This window comes from Microtus ochrogaster, linkage group LG5 (assembly GCF_000317375.1).
Source record: "Microtus ochrogaster isolate Prairie Vole_2 linkage group LG5, MicOch1.0, whole genome shotgun sequence".
Classification (NCBI taxonomy): Eukaryota; Metazoa; Chordata; class Mammalia; order Rodentia; family Cricetidae; genus Microtus; species Microtus ochrogaster.
The window spans coordinates 43,419,425-43,440,981 of NC_022031.1; the positions used below are offsets into that span (position 1 = coordinate 43,419,425).

General features: G+C 46.6%; 1 protein-coding gene across 4 annotated transcripts in view; it reads left to right on the top strand.

Moving 5' to 3' along the window:
- LOC101980924 (tomoregulin-1) overlaps positions 1–21,557 on the top strand; it is a 125,316-nt gene that overhangs the window by 1,009 nt on the left and 102,750 nt on the right. For 3 of the 4 annotated variants that reach the window (XM_005362166.3, XM_026786596.1, XM_013351893.2), the window contains exon 2: positions 12,194–12,644. In XM_005362166.3, coding sequence (XP_005362223.1) covers positions 12,227–12,644 — 418 coding nt within the window. In that variant the 5' untranslated portion in view covers positions 12,194–12,226. Of the gene's footprint in view, positions 1–11; positions 428–12,193; positions 12,645–21,557 lie in introns of those variants that run through there. The other variant, XM_026786595.1, reaches the window with a different exon arrangement.

The window sequence follows — 21,557 nt, forward strand, 5'->3', positions numbered from 1 at the left end:
TCCCTGCAGGCCGACGGCCGCCCGCGCGCGCCGCGGTGCCCCGGGAACCCGGCCTGCCCTCCCGCGTACAAAGCGACGGCGCGCGGGCCTCACAGACGCGCTGGAGCTCCCGGGAGGAGGGGGGTGCTCCGAGCTCGGGGCCCCGGAGGCGCTGGAGGAAAAATCCAGCAGAGCCCGCGGCGCCGCGGTCCTCACATCCCCACTGTGTGCAGGGAACTGCGCTCGCCGCTTTTCCGTACTTGTCTCCATTGAGACCCTGCCTCCGGTCCGGACCTGATGGATAATGGGCTGGGTCCCTCCTTCCGAGAAAGAAACAGCGCCTCACGTCCCGGCCCGACTGACCTTGGAGAAGCTCCTTTACTCTGAGGCTGCTGGGTTGATGTTTCTATTATGGGGGAGTAGGGTGTGATGTAATAACCACCCCCAGGTACTATTGTGGGAGATAATGTGTATCCGCTGTTAGCTAAATTTAAGTACACGTCCCAGGCCCCGGGTCCTAAACAGTTGGCATGAATTATTAAATCATCGCACTGGTACTGAGGTAGTTCTGTAAATTGCAGGGAGAATTTTTATGTTGGAGTAAGAAACAAGAATTTAGTCTCCTTGTTCTGATGACAGAGAATGGATATTTTATCACTGCAATAACATTTAACAGTTTAAATGTTTGCGGTACTTAGGAGAATGGCTTTAGGGTGAAGACAGATCTTTTCACACATTTAAAACTGGAGCTGGGGTATTAGGGCCCGAGCTGTGTGTGTGTGGTGGGGGCGGTTTAGCATGTCAGAAGAGATCACGAGTGTGTGATTACTCAGGAAATTTGCTGCATGTTAATAAAATAGTTCCTGAGTTAGGATTGAGGCCAGCTATGAGAGTTTGAGGCCAGAGAGGGCGATAGGGATGGAGAAAAAGAATTCAGAAACCCGGAGAAAGATGGGGTCATCCATTTCCTCTCCCCACGACTGCATCTTGAGACAGGTTTTTCCTGAGGGGGAGTGGGAGGAGACCCGAAGAGAGATCAAAGTTGTCTCTCCTTCCTCCTGCAGCTGGGCGGAAGTGTCGAGATGAAACGCGGGTACTGACACCAGGCCTGGCCAAGAGGTGCGCGTCTTAGGAGCCAGTGTTCCTGGTAGCATGTTTCGGGAGAAGTAGATACCGGACAGCCCTCAAGATTGATAAGATGCTTAAAATACCAATCCTAACTGATGTGAAGAAGGGGTGTTGGGACCTGTCTTCACTTGTCTAAGTGACACAGTGGGATTGAAGAAACTTTAGAGTGTCAGTTTGGAATGGGGAGAACTGTAAGGAAAAAAAAAAAAGCCAGGAAAACTGCCAGGGTCTGCTGCAGTAGTTGGACCAGCAGTGAGGCGAGGAGCTGACCACTTCAGGACGCGGCTGGAAGCCACCAGCAAAGCACTCTGCACGCTCCCAATTTCTTACCCAGTGTCACCTTTCCCATGAGTGATTCCTTGGATAAAGGTGTTTTGTTTTAAACTAGGACGCAGAAGAGGACTTGGGGGTCCATGGTGATGGTAAGGGCAACAAACAGCATAGTGGAAAGAGCAAGTGCTTTGGGGGAGGGACACCTTGGGAGCTCATCCATTTTCCTGCTGTCTCTTACCTTTGTGATTATGGTGTGTGTGTGTGTGTGTGTGTGTGTGAGAGAGAGAGAGAGAGAGAGAGAGAGAGAGAGAGAGAGAGAGAGAGAGAAGATGATTTTCTTTTTTCAAGTAGTTGGCAGGAAGCTCAACAGTGGTTCACTATATTTCCTGGCCATTAGGAAATTCATTCAAAAACTGTTTCCTGAGCGCCAGTCCTTTGCTGAGTCATATGCTACATATTGAGGTGAAGAGATGAGTCAGAAATTATATATTTCCCTAGGAGTTTACCATTCCAGAGAGGGAGATGGGCCCAAAGGGCAAATTATAAAAAACGTGGGATGTGCTACTGGTTGACATTTATGATTGACAGTGGGCTTGTAGAAGAGGGGGGCCACCTCATTTGCTAGAGACTCGGGGGCAGTGTGCTCCAATGAGATGAGTTAGAGCCCTATGGCGGAGATTCTGAATGTGCTATGACCACCAGCTTTTATCTCATTCATGCTATCGAGTCTCAGCTGTGACATTCTCCCTCTTAAAAGTGCAGTGGCATTGTGCATATAGCATGGAGGCTATTTGTTCGGTAGAGTCCGGAGACTCTTCTACAGCACTCTCGTGTTCAGTGTTGAATGGGTGGATTATTGAATAGGAAGATAGCACAAGTAAAGAAATAAATAGTGAGTCGCAGGTAGACATAGCTGAATGGCAAAGCATCAAACCGCAGCATCCAGCAGAGATGACTGGGTATAGACCACTTGAGAGAGCAACCACAAGGCTAGATCAAATCCAGGACTTATGGTAGTCTGCTGGAGTTTCCAGTCAAGAGTCCCAGGTAGAGTGGGACCGTCTTCTCGGGTCAGAGAACAAACAGCAGCAGGGTGGGAACATAATAAACTGGGCGTTTACAGCTATCCGACAGAAACTAACTGCGGAACTGAGACAGTCAGCTGGAGCTCCCAACCGAGAGAATTCTAGGCAAGAGTGTCCTCTCTGTCTCCTCCATGGGTGAACTTCCAGCTTCATCTTCAGTTAAGTTGGTTGCAGATAGTTGATCTCCTAATCTGTTCTCAGGACAAAATGTTCTTAATAGCTACTGTTGCTTGCTAGTTTCTCCTTTCCGAGGAGAGTGGAGACAATGCAGGACCTCCCCATTTCCAGAGACAGCTTGCAGTATAGCAGAGGACAGTTAACCGGCACAATGCCGGTTACACTGTTTAAACTCACTTTGAGAGAAAAGTTGTTACATAGAAGCAGGCGTGTGGGCTTTAGTTTAGGCAGGCTTTAGAACAATTCCGTGGGAGCTGGTTCTGTTAGGATAGAAATGGGTACTGAATGGACCTTGGAGCAAAGATTACAGGCAAAGGAAGTCTGAAGTAAACTGAGCCATGAGAAGATAGCAAATTAAAGGGCTTGAAGTTGAGTTTGGTGTGATTAGGTTGAAAGATACATGAGGAGGGCCAGATGGAGGAGGCGCTGACACTCTGGCAGGATCTAGAAATGCCCTGAGTGTCTTATGAGGAGTTTGGACTTGTTTTATGACTTAGGAAATGGAAAAGATGTCACAGGGCTAAATACAGCAGGGTTGTATTTTAGTATGACCTTTACTGTGGCTGTGTGGCAGATGCATTAGGCATTTAGGAGACCAGTTGCAGACCGGGGTCTGACAGAAGAGACAAACAGTGAGACAGATTTAAGAGACAAATAGGGGAGACAGAAGTAGATACTGAGGTAAATCGTAGAATGAGTTTTGGTAACTGCTCGCTCATGTTGGAGAACATGCTGAGGTGTTTGGCTTGGGGAAGCCCCATGGGTATGGTTAAAGTCACCAGATGTCATGAGACTTGCAGATGGTGAGGGAATCATTAGTATGGCTTCAGCTCTCTGGAGGATTGGTCCATATGGGACAGTGATAGAGGAGGTTGGCGGAGAGATGCAGTGTGTCTGAGCAAGCCCTGAGCATCTCCTGTGTGGAGGATGCACACAATAGCAGTGTGGAGAAACGGCTGTAAAAGACCTGTGCTAAGAGCTGAGCATGCTAACCCTGGACTAGAGCCCTGGGACCCAGTCTTCTGACGTGGGAGTGGGGAAGAGTGTCCTGGCTAAGCCAAGAGGCAAAATGCCGTGGAACACCCCCAGAAGGGCACCTTCTGCATGTCAGAAGAACTTCCTGCCGGGGAGGCTTCAGTAATAAATCTAAAGGCATTTCAGGGGTGCAGGGGCGGGGGCTGGTTTAGGATGAAGCAGTGGAGGAGGTGAAGGAAGGGGTCAGGACATTCAAGAATACTTATCTAGTTTAAAGAAGGGTTTGTGTAAGTCGGAGGACGGAGAAGAAGAGGGTGAGGAGTGGGGGCTTGCCTTAAACACAAAGCTGGTTCCAGTCTGGGTCCCACTCAGATACAGATGGCAAAAATACACCCTTCCACGTTCTCTGGCTACTTGGAGAGAGTGGGTAAGGGGACAACACACTAGAAGAAAAGGGTCAGTGCTGATGCAAAGCCCTCTGAAATGGAAGGAGGTGGGAGGGAGGAAAGGGCGTGAGCGAGCAGCTGTCCTGGGCAGGTAGGTCTGAGCGTGCAAGCATAAAGTGACAGCCATAGTTATCCTAAGGCTCCGAGAAACTCCCGTTTCTACTTCCTTCACGATGTTCATGGTTTTCTCAAGAAAACAGAAAACTACAATTTCCCTATTACTCCTTTATCAAAAGAGATACTTTGGATAGTAGAACATGTCACTGTAATTAATAAAAACATACAAATGTCAGGCAGGTGTGTGTGTCAACATGCATTCAGCAGGTATTTGTCAAGTGTCTGCTGCGTGGTGGACAGTCTTCAAGACGCTGGAGAACTGATCACTGGCTTTGGCTGCTTTACCTGGAATTGCTTCATTTATAAAATCAAAGCTTTCTACGGCCTTAAAGCCAGAAGGACCATTTGAAGTTCCAGGGCCATTCCATAGTTTTGTGCGAGATTGTATTTCATTGGTCCAAACCAATAACCAGAGATGCCATCCCTGTCTCGCGGTGGAATGCGGAAATTAGATCGCAGAAAAGCAACTGTGAACGTGGACTGCCAGCCCTGGCCGGGACTTGGAGAGCACCTGATTTGGTTGTAATGCAGGGATGAGGAACTGGCAGGGAGGAGCGAGAGCTTGCTGCATGTCACAAAATAAGTGACAGAGAGCTCTTGAGTTTTCAGATGACGTGTCAGTGAGCTTCCTGTCACTGCGCCTAACTCTGAGCTAATCAGGTTATAAAAAGAAGCGGCCTGGGTTGGGGGTGTGGCTGAGAAGTGCACACTTGCCCAGCGTGCACGAAGCCCTGGCTTTAGCCCTTGCACTGCATTTGGGGACTGGATGATTATTTGGGCTCATGCTTGTTTGTTTGAGACAAGGCCTACGCAGCCTTAGGTGACCTGGGTCTCGCTATTTAGATGAAACTAGCTTTGAACTAAAGGTCCATCTGCCTCTGCTTCGAGAGGGGGATTAAAGGTGTGTGCCATACGTCTGTGAAGGCTCAGACTTCTTGAGGTCTTCATTCAGTCGGCCCCGTTGATTTGGGCCTATGGCAGGGCAGTGTGGCACGGTGGGAGTATGAGGTAGACAAAGATTCCTTACCGTAGGTCACAGAGCAAAGAGAAGATGAGGAAGGGGCTGGAGTTCTGCTGTCTCCTTCAGGTGCTCAGTCCCTGTCCTGAAGTCACCCCACTAGAGCCACCTCTTGACGGTTCCAATTCTTCCCGAGAATGTCAAGCTGGGCACCGGGCTCTAACACAAGGGGCCTTATGATCCAAATCACAGCAGATGGGATGGCGGGGGACGACTTGAAAATACCTCACGGAAAAGGGCACCTTAATGGGATAACGTGAGGACAGAGTTTGAAAATAGACCATAAAGCTTCAGGGGCAGGCTGTCCCCTCCGTTACCAGGTCCGCAAGAAGCCCTACGTGTGCCAAGCCGTAGAGTTCTCACCTGTGACAAGGAGAGGTTAGGTGAGGTCTTTTTTTTTTTCCTTTTTAAAGTTTTAATAAGCTAGGATTTGGGTTATTTCAAAGAATGATCATTTTCAAGATGTTGAATCAGGAAACAGAATGGTAACAGAAAGCAGGAACTAGCCTTTGCTTTCTTAGGACAGACTGCAGCCTGTTGCCAGGCCTCCATGGGAGGTATCTGAAAGGTCCCTCCGCCCACCCACGATGTCCATATATCATACATTACTCCTTTATGTCTCCCAGGCTGTGAGCCTGTTTTGTTCCGCTGCTAATTTGTTTCTAGTGGGCATTAAGGTTCTTATTCTTAGGACCAGCCCTGCCCTGGAATAAAGTCCTGGGCACACTCTGCTGCTGTGCCCACGTCGCCACTCAGTGCTACAGAGCTCTGTTCTGAGATACAGTCCTGCGGGACTGCAGTCTCTCCACCTTAGGGAGCACCGTTCTCTGATGCCAGCTCAGGACTGTAGCTCTTTCGGGCCCTGTGCATCTCAGTGCCTCTGCATTCTCTTCCTCCTGTCCTCCTGTGTGTGCTCAGACACATCCTGGTCATGATGTCCTTGAACACATTTCTTTCTCCCTATGAGCATCGTCCCACTCCAGGTGCAGAACCTCTCTTACCCCACCCCTGGGGCAAAACTCTGAATTATCTCCTTTGGCTCTTTCTAGTCACATCTTTAGACCCAATGTGGTCTCTTGTTCACAAGAGGGCAGACCCCCTCTTCCCGTCCCTGAGCAGCCAAGGCACGTGGTCCTTTGTTATGGTGTCTGTTCCTGAATGCCATTCCTTTCAGGCATCTGCTTGTGAGTGTGCTCTTCCCAAGATGTGGGGTTCCACTTATCTTTGTGTCCGCCATATATTTTAGGACAGTGCTTAGCCTTCTATAGGAGTGCATTCTATATTGGTTAAATTTTATGTGTCGGAAATAAAAGGCTGGTAAGTGTATGTTTGAGTATACGTTATCCAGATCGTGCTACTTTGGAAGCAGTTTGAAATGGGGTTAAACAGAAAGAACCACAGTGCACAGATGTGCTAATCTTACTTCTTACTCACTGCTGGGCTTGGTGCGGGGTTCAGGCTTACTAATTCATCTCGCAGGTGATGCTCTGACCCACCCAGAGATCCACAGAATTTGAGTGGAGATTCTTGGTACCCCATATCTTGCTTTATTTCACCTCGCTTTGGGAGCCCGGCTTATTACTGCCTGACCCGTCTAAGGTCTCCACCTTAGCTCTTCAGTTACCAGGATTAACTTCCAAGTGTGATTTTTTTTTCCTATAAAAGACAATAGAAACAAAGTCTTTGCCATTTCTCTAGACTTTGCTCAAGCCTTAAGACTTAGTTTCACCCTTGGTGGACTTTAACATCACAAATTGTCATTATCAGTCTTCTTTGCTTGCCATAGCAAAATACCGCAGATTGCGTGGCTTCAGCACAGACTTTTCCCTTGTAGTTTCAGTGCCTGAGAAGTCCTAGTTCAACGTGTTGGCAAGAAAGGTTTCATTGCCAGGCTCTTGTCTTGGTAGTATGCTCATCTGCCCCCTCCTTTGTCCACAGCGGGAGGGGGAGTGTGCAAGGTCTCTGATGTCTCTGTTAGGGCACTATTCCTGTTGGACCAAAGGCCCATACTTGGAGTCTCATTTAATCCTAATTACTTCTCTAAGTGTCGAATCCCAAATGCAAGCCCACTGGAGACTAACAATTTGGCATTGGGAGTTGGTAACATAAAGTCATTCAGTTCACAAAACAGCTGGCTTTCCCTTTTAAGGTGAATATTAAATAAACTAGTACCTGGTCATCAACTTCTGGTTTAATCAATGTTAGTGTTTTGGGAATTGTGCTAATCGCTTCCTCTTTGTTCTTTTATGGTATTAGAATTACTGTGCTCTTTTATTTAGACCTGTCTTCAGATCTTTGCCAAGCCCCAGGGGAACTTTCACTGCATTTGGATTTTGCTGTTTTATTGACCATTTTTACTTTAATGCAGCTTTTTAGTATACTTTAACACAGCTTTGTTTTATATGATATTCTGCGTGTGGTTGGTGGTTTTATACCTATATAAAATGTACATGTGCATTCACTGTCTACTGGGACCCACTTGTGAGGGTCACAGGGCTGCTGTCGGGTTACAACCATGACAATATACTCACAGGTAGTATACCAGCAGAACAGCACCCATAAGGAGTTGCTGCTGAGCAGAGTAGGGGGCAGAGAAGGCAGCTAACGCTAACGAAAGCTCACACAAATGGGAAGGCTTGCTGTGTTGCCATCTGTAACCTATTGTGGACATCGTGGATTAGTTTTAAGCTAGATTATGCTTTTTGGCCTTGGTATTTCCAATGACACACTTTGCTGCAGAGATCTCTTGGGAAGTTGTTTGTTTGATGAGAACTGTCAGTCAGGTGTCCTGTGGGATGCCACCCTACCCCTGGGTGGGGCCACTTTAAAGCACTGCATTATCTCTGTAGTTGTTTCCAGTTTTTATCAGATAGGCTGGGGTATTATTTCAGAGTTCTGATTAGACTGAGTGAGGGGTGCTTTCGTGGGGGATTGTGTGGGCCCTCCATTTAAGAGAGAACAAGGAGGTGGGGAGGAAAGAGGGCAGAACCAGCAAGTGGGGATGGGCAGAGCAGACACCGCTTCCCAGGCTGCCCTGTCATTGGGCCTTTGCCAGCAGATCACCAGATTGCTCAGTAATTGGCATCATTTTAGCAGGAAGTGGAGACCATCTCCAGAGCTGAAATGAGAGAACCAGGCCGAAGCAGAGGAGTGTAGGCTTTGCAGACTTGTGCTGGCTATGACTCCTGGTTCTGCCACTCACTGTCTCTATGACCGTGGCAGGTTCCTGGGTCTCAGCCCCTTATATTGGAAATAGACATAATCATTAGTTTGTAGAGTTAAACAGCCCCCCTCACAAGACTCTTGGGAATCCACAAGGAAACTGTGGGGTGCAAAAGCTTGGGCTTACATCAGAATCCCTTTTAACTTTCTGTTGAACACAACCACATGGCCCAGAGAGGCCTGGTGTTCTACGAAATTAAGCAAAGTAAATTAGCAACTCTGGTTGTACTTAGCTAGTGATTAAATAACAGTTTAGTTAATAGGCTGTTAATGGTTCCCAGGTGTTGGTAATTCTGGGTGTTTGCTTTTGAGAGCAGTTGTATAATTTCTTCTGGTACTTAGATTTTTCTTTAACAGAAAAATTGAAGGGTAATGGATGATGCTCTCAAGAGCGATTTAGGGGAAGATGAAATGATATACTGCATCTAAAGCATTTGGTATACAGCCTAACTCACAGTAAGAGCCCAGTCAAACTTGTCTGCTCTTATTGGGGCTCAGCCTGGCCGCCCTTAAGGCAGAACTCTGAAATTTCAGCACTCCTGCCCCCAACCCTGACCTTTCTTTCCATCACCACCTGATGGCAGCCAGTGGTACTGCATACATGGCAAGGAAGACTTCCTAAATGCTTGACAAATTCAGCTCTACCAGGTGGCACAGAGACTGAACCTCAGGGTGTGCTTTGTCTGCCCAAGAGCCAAGATCATGGAACATTAAGCAACAAAAAGACGCTTTTCACCTCCACAGTTGGGTAGAATTAGAATGTTCGCGACAAGAGCAGAGAAGTAGACAGACAGATGGACTTGTGTGCTGTAAGTGGGATGTAGTCAGTTACACAGTTTACAGAGACAATTTGGATGCTTTCGTCTTTTGAGGCAACAGCTCCTTGTCTAGATGGGTTTTGAAATAATAGTCAAAGTAAGAGGAATATTTATTTAGAAAGTAAGCATATGCAAATATTTAAAATAGCTTTATACCTAACAGGAAAAATAGTGAAACCCTTTTCATTTGTGAATTAGGAACCTGAGTCCTTAGGGCAGCCATTCTTAAAAGAACAGGGAACACACGGGGGCAGTAGACATATCATTGCTCCTGAGGCAGAGGTGTGGGTGTGGGCAAGTCAGAATTGGCTCAGGGAACTATTCATTTTTTAATAACTCTCATTGTGTCCACTGACTCTATAGTAAAAGCCCAGAGAGTTGGACATGGGTGTGGTGTAAGATAGAGATGATGCGGGAGAGGGCAGCTGTGCAGGACCTGTATTCAAAAATTTTAGTATAGGGAGTAGACATATGGATGAAAGCAAAGAGTTAATTTTGACCTGTGGGGAAAAAGGAGCCCTGATTGGGTGTCATCATGGGACTACTGGAGTAATACAAAGCATGGGTTTGAAAGTTTAAAGGAACCAGCGTCATGGCCTTGAAGAAAAATGGCCCCGTATTTAGCTTTGCTTAAGGTCTGAGGCAAACCTACTTTTGATACGTGTTTGGTTGTGTTTGTAACACCGGTACCCTGTGTACCCAGTGTGACCGCGACACCCCTCCCCACGGTATTCCTTCTAAGCCTGACTGGAGATGAGGTGTAGAGCATTGTGGGGGCCCTCCTCTGCTCCAGCCTCAGTCTGACACAACAGGATACCCCTCAGCAGGTGTTGTGGGTGTGAGTGCTGACTTAAAGTTTGGCTTTTATAGGATGGTTTTAAGATTAAAGAAATATGTTGGTGTGTGAGCGCACATGTGTGTGCATGCGTGCGTGTGTGCGTGTACATCTGTAGAGGTACAAGAAGGTGCTGAATCCCCTAAAGCTCAAACTGTAGTTGGTTGTGAGCTGCTCAATAACTGAACTCTGCTGAGAGCTGAGCTCTGGTCCTCTGGAAGAGCATCAGGTGCTCTTAAATAGCCCCAATAAGGTGATATGTTTTTCTTAAAGTCACAGGCTACAAGAGATCCTGTATCAAAATAGTAAGAAAAGAAAAAAAGAAAAGAAAAAAGCCACAGCCTTTCCCCCTATATTTTTTTTATGGAAAAATTCAAATGAACAAAATAATTGCGGAAACAACATAGTGAACTTGGTATATCTGTCACTCTTGGTGTTCGGGTGACCTTACTTCTAGCCACCAGTCAACTCCTTTCAAGGTGGCTCCCAGTTATTTTGTTAAGAAGTGGGCAGTTTTAAATGGATCCCACCATCAATATCTTGATGTTTGCCCACTACTCTGAAAGATCAGAGGCTTAGAGAACATAAAAGGGTCTGGGCTGTTGGTCTTTTCCAGAAGGGGATGTTCCAGTGCTCACTGTTCTGCAGCTGCTGTGGCTCTGCCGTGTTTGCCATCACTCATGTGAGGGATTCATCTCACAGAAAACTCTTGTGAGCAGACGATGGCGGCGGGGTAGGGGCGGGGGAGTGTTCGTACACATCAGCACACTACGGCATTTGTAAAGTACTCGGCCCCGTAGAGGAGGGCAGGGTGACTTAAGAAGTCCTGGTTGAATAATTCGAAACTGCCCAAAGTCCAACAGTCATAGAATGACACCAGGAACACTAGGCTTCCGGGACAAGAAGATCTCAGACGCCCCTGCTGCCTTTGTGCCCCGGGCAGTTCACTTCAGCTTTCCGGTTCTTGCCTGACTCCCTCAGTTTGGGAGAGGAGCACTGTACTGAAATTACAGAAATTGTTTCTTAAGACTATAGACTCACAAGAGTGGCTTTCAGTTGCCAAGCTGTGGTGGTGCACGGAGGCAGGGACAGGCAGATCTCTGACTTGAGGCCAGCCTGGTCTGGATAGGGAGTTCCAGATCATCCAGGACTGCACAGAGAAACTCAGTCTCAAAACACCGAATAACATAGAATAAATAAAAATAGTGGCTCAGACCCGATGGGTCATAGACTTCGCCTCTCGCTTTTTATTTATTTCTTTTCTTTTTGAGACATGATCTCACACGGTAGCCTAGACTGGTCTAGAACTCACTGTGCGCTCCAGCTCACAATGCTCCCTTTCCCATGCTGGGCTTCTCCTCTCGTTTTGAAGAAGGACCCGAGGTTGCCCCAGTTGCATCACCCAGGTCAAGGATACAAAACTGAAACCATCAGGGCTGGAGAGCTGGCTCAATGGTTAAGAACACTTGTTCTTACAAAGGACCTGGGTTTGATTCCCAGCACCCACATGGCAGCTCACTGTTGTCTGTCATTCCAGTGCCGGGAGATCCAGCACCCTCTTCTGACCTCCCTGGGCACCAGGCTTGTGATTGGTACATAGGTATACATATAGGCAAAACATACACAAAAATAAATCTAAACAATAATTAAAATAAAAATATCAGATATCCAGGAGCACTGTCTTTATGAGTCTGAAATCTTGGTAGTGCTTTTATATATATATATATATTACTTGATCTGTTTGATTAGACAGTGATCTCCTCTACCTTCATCTGTGCCAAAATAATAAATAAATAAGAAAAGAAAAAAGAGTAGGCTGTTTATTTCCCAAGCGGCCTAACATTTGGGAGACTAACCAGCTCCTTCCATTGAGCAGAGATAAATTAGAGAACAGGGTGATAAGAGGGTGTCCGAAGACTCCTGGGAAGTCGGTTTGGAGAATGAGAGATCCCATTCTCAGTAAACTTGTGGACACCTTTTTGTGGCTCACCATTAGTGAAAAAATAAGTTACTTGCCCCATTATAAAGAAGGGAACCAAGTTAGGGACTTTAAGCCTCAGTGATTTGCGCCATTTTTATCGCTAGAATTGGTAATTCTTTCTTCAAACTTCCCTTTGCAGGCTAGCTAACGACCAGGAGAAACAGAGTGGAAAATGCAAAACAACGAAATTATTAAGCCGGCCAAATACTTCTCCGAGCTGGAGAAGAGCATCTTGCTTGCTTTAGTGGAGAAGTACAAGTATGTGCTGGAGTGTAAGAAAAGCGATGCGCGGACTATCGCCCTCAAGCAGCGCACCTGGCAGGCGCTGGCGCACGAGTACAACTCCCAGCCCAGCGTGTCGCTGCGGGATTTCAAACAGCTCAAGAAGTGCTGGGAGAACATCAAGGCTCGGACCAAAAAAATTATGGCCCACGAGAGAAGGGAGAAAGTGAAGCGCAGCGGGAGCCCCCTGCTGAGTAACCACGTCCTGGGCAAGGAGAAGATCAGCAGCATGCTGCCGGAGCAACTGTACTTCCTGCAGAGCCCGCCTGAGGAGGAGCCCGAATACCACCAGGACGCAGCTGCTCAAGGTACTTCCCGGGCCGAGGGGCTACACTGGCTGGAACAGCTTAACACTGGATTTTTTTTTTAAAGACTTATTTATTTAATGTATATGGGGGCTCTGTCTGCATGTACGACCTTATACCAGAACAGGTCATCAGATCCCACTATAGATGGTTGTGAGCCACCATGAGGTTGCTGGGATGAACTCAGGACCTCTAGAAGAGCAGAGAGCAACCAGTGCTCTTAACCACTGAGCCAAGTCTTCAGCCCCTTAACACTGCAACTGTAAAATGCTTCAAATGTGTAAGAAATGTTAATATCAGACTGGGTTGTTACACAGGGCCTTCAGAACAGAAATCCCGATTTTTTTTTATTTTTATTTATGTAGAGACGATTATAACTTAACCATAAAGAGCGCACGTGTATCATGCTCATTAACGCAGTATTCTGATTGCTTAGTTCAAACCATGTCTGTTTTATTAAAAGAAATTTGATGGGGATTTCTGTTTGTTCACTCGGTCTTTTAAAAAGCTGTTTTTGAGAAGCGACTGTTAGTGATTTCCTGCTTTAAATCACTCAAAAGGGCTTGTTAAATGAGTAAACTATTTCCAATTTAGAAACAGAAACACAGGATTAGTGACTCAAGAGATGGCTCAGTGATTCAGAGCACTTGCTGTTCTTACAGAGGACCAGAGTTCAGTTCCCAGCACCCACGTTTGGCAGTGGACAGTTGCCTGTAACTCCAGCCCCTGGGAATCAATACTGTATTCTGGTTTGTGCAGGCATCCCCATGCTCATATACAGGGCCACATACAGTCATATACACGCAAAGATGAATTAACTATATACATATTTATATATACATATATATACATATTTCTTTAATAAACATATATATTAAATATATATACACAGAGTTTCTCTGTGTAGCCTTGGCTATCCTGGAACTTACTCTGTAGACCAGGCTGGCCACACTCACAGAGATCCACCTGCCTGTGTCTCAAGAGTGCTGGGATTAAAGGCGTGCGCCACCATGCCTGACTAGAAATATAAATTTAAAAAAAAATTCATCCAAAGTACAAAGACTAAATAAGCAAAACACCGTGTTAGCATTCACTCCAGTTCTTACCAGTATTTCCACTCACTGTAGTACTGTGACCCAATTCTCTTATTTGTGTCATTCTAGGGATTTAGAGAAATTCTAGGAACGAAAGTTAAATTTTAACATACTCCTCTTGAAAAGAGCAAAACATGCCACATATAATTCTCAGGGAAGGAAGAGACAGTCTGCAATCAAAGATGTATGGTTGGTTACCCATGGCTTCAGAAGGTGGGCATCAAGGGGTGCCCCTGTCTGCAGGCAGACAGAGGGTAGAAAAGCAGATAGATAAACTGCCAACAGCTCCCACCTCTTTTAAGACAGGAAGTGACACCTTCTATAAAAGGTCATTGCAGTTTGCAGAAGGTACACCACAGCAGAGGAAGGCCGGTGGGCTTGCGACGGGGCTGCACAGAGATGCTCCGAGGACCCAGCAAGCACTTGCCTGGGAAATCTGGGTCTTACCTTGCAGAACACTGAATTCAATGTCCCCAGAGTAGACAGATCTCCGAGGGCCTGGCTCCTGTTAATTAAAAGTCGTAAGAAACTGTTAGAAACCAAGAATGCTGTGCAGAGTGAGAAAGGTAGTTACCATGTGAGCTAAATATGTGCTTTTGATTAACACTTCCCCCCATGGGTGGATCATCCTAGGAAGCCAAATTATGGCCCAAACTTTGCTTGCTAATCAGTTGATTAAGTCCAGGCTAGTAGGCTGGGTGACGACTGTGGTCAGTTGTCATGAACCTTATGTATCATTTCATGACATAGGAGACTGATGTCTGGGTTTTAATTCTCGGGGTCCCATGCCAAGCTAACTCTTGGCAAAGACAGTGTACGTGGGCACCGCCGGCTCTCTTCTCCCTCCGTGCTGCTTCTGTGGAGCATGCGCCTCCTTTGCTGGTCTTTGAGGCTTTGGTCACTTTGCTGTGACTGCAGAGTGTTCAGTCAGTGCAGCCAAAGGCGTGGCTCTGGGAGCCGAGGAAATGGGTTAGCAGGGCTGACTTTCCCTGGGTCCTAGCAGTGCTGACTTTCCCCGGGTCCTGGCTCTGGGAACAGAGGAGATGCGTTAGCAGGGCTGACTTTCCCTGGGTCCTGAGTTGTGCTGAGGAAGACGCTCCTGTGAGCCACTCATTTAGCAAATGTGTGTTCTAGATTGTTATGTGTCAGTTCTGTAGCTATTCTTTTTATGTTTTTAGTTCTCCTTCTATCATGTGACTCTTGGGGACTGGTCTCAGGCTTGGTGGCAAGTAGCTTTATCCATGAGCCATCTCACAAGCCCTATAGGGTTGTATTTGGGGAACAACCCTCCCACACACTTTAAAAATCTGAGGTAGGATCTAGAGATTTCATCTCGTGACTTTTTTTTTAAATTTCAGATTCAGTCTCATTATGTAGACCTGGCTGGTCTGGAACTCTTTATATAGGCCAGGCTGGCATTGAGCTAATAGAGGTCTAATTGCCTCTGTCTCCCAATTACTGGAACAAAAACCATACGCCACTACTCTTGGCTAAAATATGGATCCTTGATGCCCTTTCTGTAGTGGCGTTTGCTAGAGACTCATTTGTAAGACATTTATTAAGATTTGTTTGATTTTACACATATGTGTGTGACAGTGTATGTATGTTTGTATATGCACCACGCACATGCAGGGTACTTGTGGAGGCCAGAGAGGGTGTCAGATACCCTGGAACTGGAATTACAGACAGTTGTGAGCTGGCTGATATTGGTTCTAGGAACCAAACCCTGGTGCTTTGCAAGAACAGCGAGTGTTTTTATTACTGAGAGACATCTCTGCAAGTTATTTTAACTTAGATACTTGTACATAGGTCACACTGGAGGTGTTCCTGTTTGCTGGTGTTTGTTAAAACACAACCAAAGCTCCTGCCTCCATGACAGACCTGAGAGCAATGAGCCTTGACATGCCCAAAGTGATGCTAACACTAACAGCTGAGGCACTGGAACTCTTTCTGCAATTCAAAATGGCTTTGGGGGTTTTACCCATTTTATATTTCAGTTTACTTTGGAGAAGTCAGGAGAAGGTCCTGCAGAGATGGCTCAGTGGGTACAGTGCTGCTCTTCAGAGTCCAGCAGCTCCACAAAACGCCAGCTGTAATCCCAGTTCTGTAGGGAGGGGGACAGGAGGACCTCTGGAGTCACAAATCCAGCTCAGGTTCAGGGAGACACCCTGTCCCAAGGGAATAAGGCAGAGTGACGGAGCAGGGCATCTGGTGTCTTCCTCTGTCCTAGATGAAATGTGCACATGCTCGTCTCTGTAGCTGGAGGTTTCTCATCCCACCAGGACCCACAGCTGCTTTTAAAATAACCACTCAGAGGCTTAATATTAACTATTTGACCTATTAGCTCAGGCTTATTATTAACTAGCGCTTACAATTTAACCCATTTCTATTAGTCTATATTTTACCATGAGGCTCGTCGCTTGTTACCTCACATCTTGCTTCCCCAGTGGCTGCTGGCGTCTCCCCTGACTCTGCCTTCTTTCTCCCTCTCTCTGCTTGAATTTCCTGCCTAGCCCTTCCATAGGCCAAAACAACTTCTTTATTAACCAATGGTAATAAAACATATTCACAGCATACAGAGGGACATCTCAGCGTCCCACATCACATCCTCCAGCTCCCTTTCTTCCTTTCCTCCCCCTCTCTCTACACACACAAGTGGTAATAGAGTTAAATAAACAAAAATGGGAGGGGTAGGGACGCTAGCATTATTAACGATAGTTTCTGCAAATTGGTACGGAAAAAGGTAGAAAATGTAACCATCTTGTGTGTTTTTGACACATGGCCGTGTGTGTTGCTTTTGTATCTGTAACACTGTAGTGTCTAATACAGAAGCCATGTGGCAGGAGGCTAATAAGCTGTTGAAATATGAGTAGATAAAACTGAGATGATCTATAATCAGACGCACCACATTTTGAAGCCTTAATACCACAAAAGAATCTCATCAATCATTTTATGTTAATAACATGTTTAAATAAGTTTTTAGATAACACTGGATAAAATACATCACGAAATCAGTGTAGCCTTTGTAGTGTGGGTGTAAGCACTCAGAGTTAGTCATGCCGTTTATGGTCTGCCCTGCTGATCGGTGCTGGGTTCCCAGAGATGTGCTGGAGTTTATTAGAGAATGGTAAGCAGGATGGAGTTTAACAGGTTCCACTAGAGGCCTCCCTCTAGCTGTGTTATTATGGGAGATAGCATCACCGTGTCGCTAACCCGTGGATGTTCATGGCTTCGTCGAAGGCTTTCTTGACATGTTCAGCAGTGTTTGAACACAGTGGCCTTACCATTACTTAGGGACATATTTATAAGAAAACCAGTGTTTGTCCTGTAGGCACTGGCTCCTTATCACAGTTTCCACTGTGCAGACTTTGTGATCTGTGATAATTATCCTTCTTGAAGAACAGGTGTGGAGAGGTGGCCTAGTGGGGAAGATGACAGTTGAAATACATTAAGATGATTTATTTCTTTAATTGCGTTTGTGCTTGCCACAGCCTGTATGACGTCAGAGGACAGCTTGGCGGAGTGGGCTCTGTTATTTACCACATGGGTCCTGGGGATCCAGCTCAGGCCATCGGAGTTGGCAGCAAGCACCTTTACCCACTGAGCCATCTCAGTAGTGCCTTGACTACATTTAAGAGAACTGGGCATTTTTAGTTAGCAGCCACACTGTTTATGAGACATTATATTTAAATTTTTGCATTGTATCTCTTTATGAAGCTTTCATTAAATCATGTGAAAGTTTCCTTCTGGGTCCCCTTTTCGCTGTTGAACCCAGTCCTCTCCTAGCGTGTGAGCTCAGGTACCGAGGACTGTGATGGATTTCCAGTCTCGGCACACTTGCGTCCTCGAGTGTGTTAGCTGTGTGTGTTCTCTCGCATTGCATCCTGATGGCTCTGCCTGTACTCATTCGTCCACACGCTAAACCTGTGCTACAGTGGGTCTGCCTTTGCTTTCCTCACCTGGAAGAGCATGCTTAAGACCCAGGTCTGCTGTTGTGTGTAAGCCCGGCCTTTTCTTCTTAGTTAAGATGTAAACTCCGTTCGCACAGCCACTGCATCTCACTCATTTCCTCCGACATTTTTCCTTCGTTCTGATGAGCTAACCGGACACTGTCCTGCACCGTTTTCTTCTCGTCTGTTCGTTGCTGTAGTAGGCTTCTCCTGAGAATGTTAAATTTACTCAAATTACCCAAGTGATAGAACAGAACACCTTCTTGGCTGAGTTCTCAGTCCCAGGAAAGTCTTCCCACTCTTTGCATAAAATTGGGCTGTTTTCTATTTTGGGTGGCATCATTTCACCTGGGAGAGAGACGGTAGGGTATACGTTTGCAGCAGGCTGCCATTCCCGGGCTAGTCTTTTTCCGATGTGGGATCGCTCAGCCTGAGTACTAGCATCTATGTATAGGTGCTAATATTTGTTTGAAAATTACTTTACTGGTCTGTCTGGCTTTAAGTCCTGTCTTCCTCCAGTCTTCTTAAGAGGTCTAGCTGTTTTCCTTGGAATGCGTATGGCGGCACACATCTTAAAAAGGAATCCTTTCTTACGATGCTATGATTTTGTTGTTACGCGGGCCTGGATCAGAGTCCTGGATTTTCATGTTGCCAGATGGCCCTGGATGCTAGATTTGGTTTCCTGGCGTCATCGTGTCCCCAGAGGCTGTAGACGTTGACTGAGGGACTGTAAAGCGCTGGTGGCTGTGTGGTGCACGGGATGGGTGCTGTGGGCACTGCCACCACCGTGTCCCTGAAGCCTAGGGTTGTTCAGATAAAGGGGACTGTCTGGGAATTGGAAGTTTTACATTGTGAATGGGCGAACTTTAAAGGCACATAGGCGTGGACTCAAGCTGTGAGGGTAGAAGTGTCTGTTTTCAGTCTTCAAAATCAAAACCATTTTCAGATCTGAGATGGGAAAGGAAAACGGGAGGTAAGGTGGTCGAGCCTCACATCCGAGGGCCTCTGCTCAGTGTCGCCCTTCGCATCCCTGTCTTCTGTGTCAGGTGGGGAGAGATGTGCCCCACCGTCACCAGCTCCGTCCACATGCATCTATCCGGTGCTCCCTGCCGTCCCAGGCTCTGCGCTGGGCTCTACACGAGAGTGAAGTGAGAGGCTGTTTCTCCCTCAAAAGAGCTGGAGACTTTTTCTCCTTTCTTTTTTTTTGGGGGGGGGAGAGATATTTATTTTTGAAAATTTATTTTTATTTATGTGTATACACATTTTGCTTGCACGTGTACTATATGCACGCAGTGCCCACAGAGGCCAGAGGAGGGCATCAAACCTGGGAGCTCCAGAGGAACCACAGGTGTTCTTAGCAGTCTAGCCATCTCTCCAGCCCCCCCCCCCGATAATATTTTAGAGACAGAAATCTGCTATGTAACCTGTAGCATGATTATTAAAAACCCAGAGACAGATATTGGGGTTCAAGCTCAAGATCAGAAAAGCAAAGTAGCCAGGTCACTAGAGAGTTCTTACCTCTACCAAGACTCAAAGTGCGATCCTGTCCTCGGTGTGACTGCAGACTGCAGTGCTCTCCACCAAACCTCAGACTGCAATGAGCTCTTGTCTCCTCCTGCCTTACAGACCTCTCTACCCAGCCATACCATTCCTGTCCCAGCCTCCCTAGTGCTGGCCTTAAAGGCGTCTGACTCCTGAGTGCAGGAATCACCTTTGTGGGAATTCTAGTTCTCTTTTTAGACAGAGTCAATCTCATTTAACCCAGGGTGGCCTTGAACTCACAGAGATCCCTCTGCCTCTGTCTCCCAGTTCTGGGATTAAAGGTGTGAGCCACCACTCCCTGGCCTCTAGTGGCTTAGCTCTGCACTCTGATCTTCAGGCAAGCTTTATTTGTTAATAAATTAAATAAATAAAATATTGCTATAGTGGCCCAAGCTGACATCACACAGGTGGAGCTCCTACCTCAGTCATCTACGTGCTAGGAGATAGGCATGTGTAATATCTGGCTTCCGTTAGTGCCAGGAAGACAGAGAAGTTGCAGGAAGGACACTGAGTCCCGGTGAGAGCTGTTGGACTTGGTAGGAGTACCAGGGAGACATTCTCATTATCTAGATAAAAAAAAGTGTTGTGTCCCCCCACCCCCGGACTGGAGAAATGGCTCAGCACTTGAGCGCTTGGGGGCATTGGCTGCTCTTCCAGGGAACCTGGGTTCAATTCCCAGCACCCACATGGCAGCTCACTGTCTGTACCTCCAGTTCCAGGGCATCTGGTACCTTCACACCAATCACATAAAGTAAAGTTAAATAAATTCTTTTAAAAAGGTTTTTTTTTTCCTTCTCTACCAAAAATTTCTGTGTTTCAGATTTCTGCATTTTCGTTAGCCTTAATTAGAGACTCCTTATAGCTGTTACCTCACCCCTCGGAGTGGAGTCATCCCGACAGGAGCCATTCTCCTTCCATTGGCAGAACGTTACAAATCAGGTTTCCCCCAGCAGCTGTTACCATTCCCAGCATCCCCTCTTCCAGAATCATGTACTGGACATATCATGTAATCAATTTTGTTAATAACTTAGTATTACTTTTCTCTAAGGAGAAGATTCTCATTACTGAGGATGCAGAGCTTCTCAAGACGGTCTTGGCGTCACAGTTAGAGATCTCCATGGGAATGCTGGAGGTGTAGAGTGCTTGCCCACTGTGAGAAAGCCCTGGGTTCAGCTCTTAGCTTCACATGAAACCAGAGGTGGAGGTTTGCATGCCTGTAATCCCAGCCGCAGGCAATGGAGTGGGGAGTAGAGGCAGGAGGATGAAAAGTTAAAGGTCATCCTCAGCTGTACAGCAAATCTGTGCACGGCTGGGGATAGAGGCCCTATCGCAAACAAGCAAACAAACAAAAAGATCCACGAGCTATTGGAGATAGTGGTTTTCTTATTGACATTCTCTAAGACTAATATTATAGGCCTATAAAAATACCAGTGTACACACCGCATCTACAAAAGGAACCTTTTTATGTCCATGTGCTCTTTTCTTTGTGTATTCAGGCCAATAAGCATCACTAGCCATCCACTGGGTACCAAGGAAGGTAATTAGTATCCGCGAATAAATGAAATGAGCAAGGCCTGGTGCCAAGATGGAACACTGTGTGCTGAGTGCTGTTAAGGAGAACACTTACGAAGGAGAGGTCCGAGGTTTCAGAACAACCAGTGTTGGCTCTGAACCAGCAGGGATCACAGAGGAGGTTGAGAAAGAGAAACTGGTGTGTGGGAGGGATGAGTACTGAGTCTAACTTGTGGGAATAGTGACATACAGAAGCATGACCTCAGAGAATGAGTGTTTGGGGCAGGACCCAAGTGCACACAGGAGAGTGAAACAAGCAAGAAGCAAGGTTGGGACCAGATTATGAGGTTAAATTGACAATAGAGCCAGAGATGGGGACCTCGGGAGGGGGTACCGGAAGGGGGACAGGTGGATGGAACAGGAGCCTCGTACTCCAAGGAGCAATCAGGGAGGAAGATGGCTGTGAAAAGCACTTAGGGGAGGGTAATGGAGGAAGGGGATTTCAAGTTTGTCAGGTGCTGAGGAGAGGGTAAGGGAGCCCAGCACTGCCTCCTCCCCACAGTGCTGGGGCTGACAGCCATATGAAAGCGGGATCTCTGACCATGTTCTGGAGATGCCCCAGTGACAAAAGTCAGGTGCGGTCAGAGGGCCGAGTGCAGACCCTGCAGTGAGGGACGCTGCTGTCTGGGATTGGACTGACGTTTTTCTTCTGCCTGTAAAGTCTTTTAACATGTTTCCTGCTACTGTTTTTTCTTTTATTTTCTTTCTTTCTTTCTTTCTTTCTTTCTTTCTTTCTTTCTTTCTTTCTTTCTTTCTTT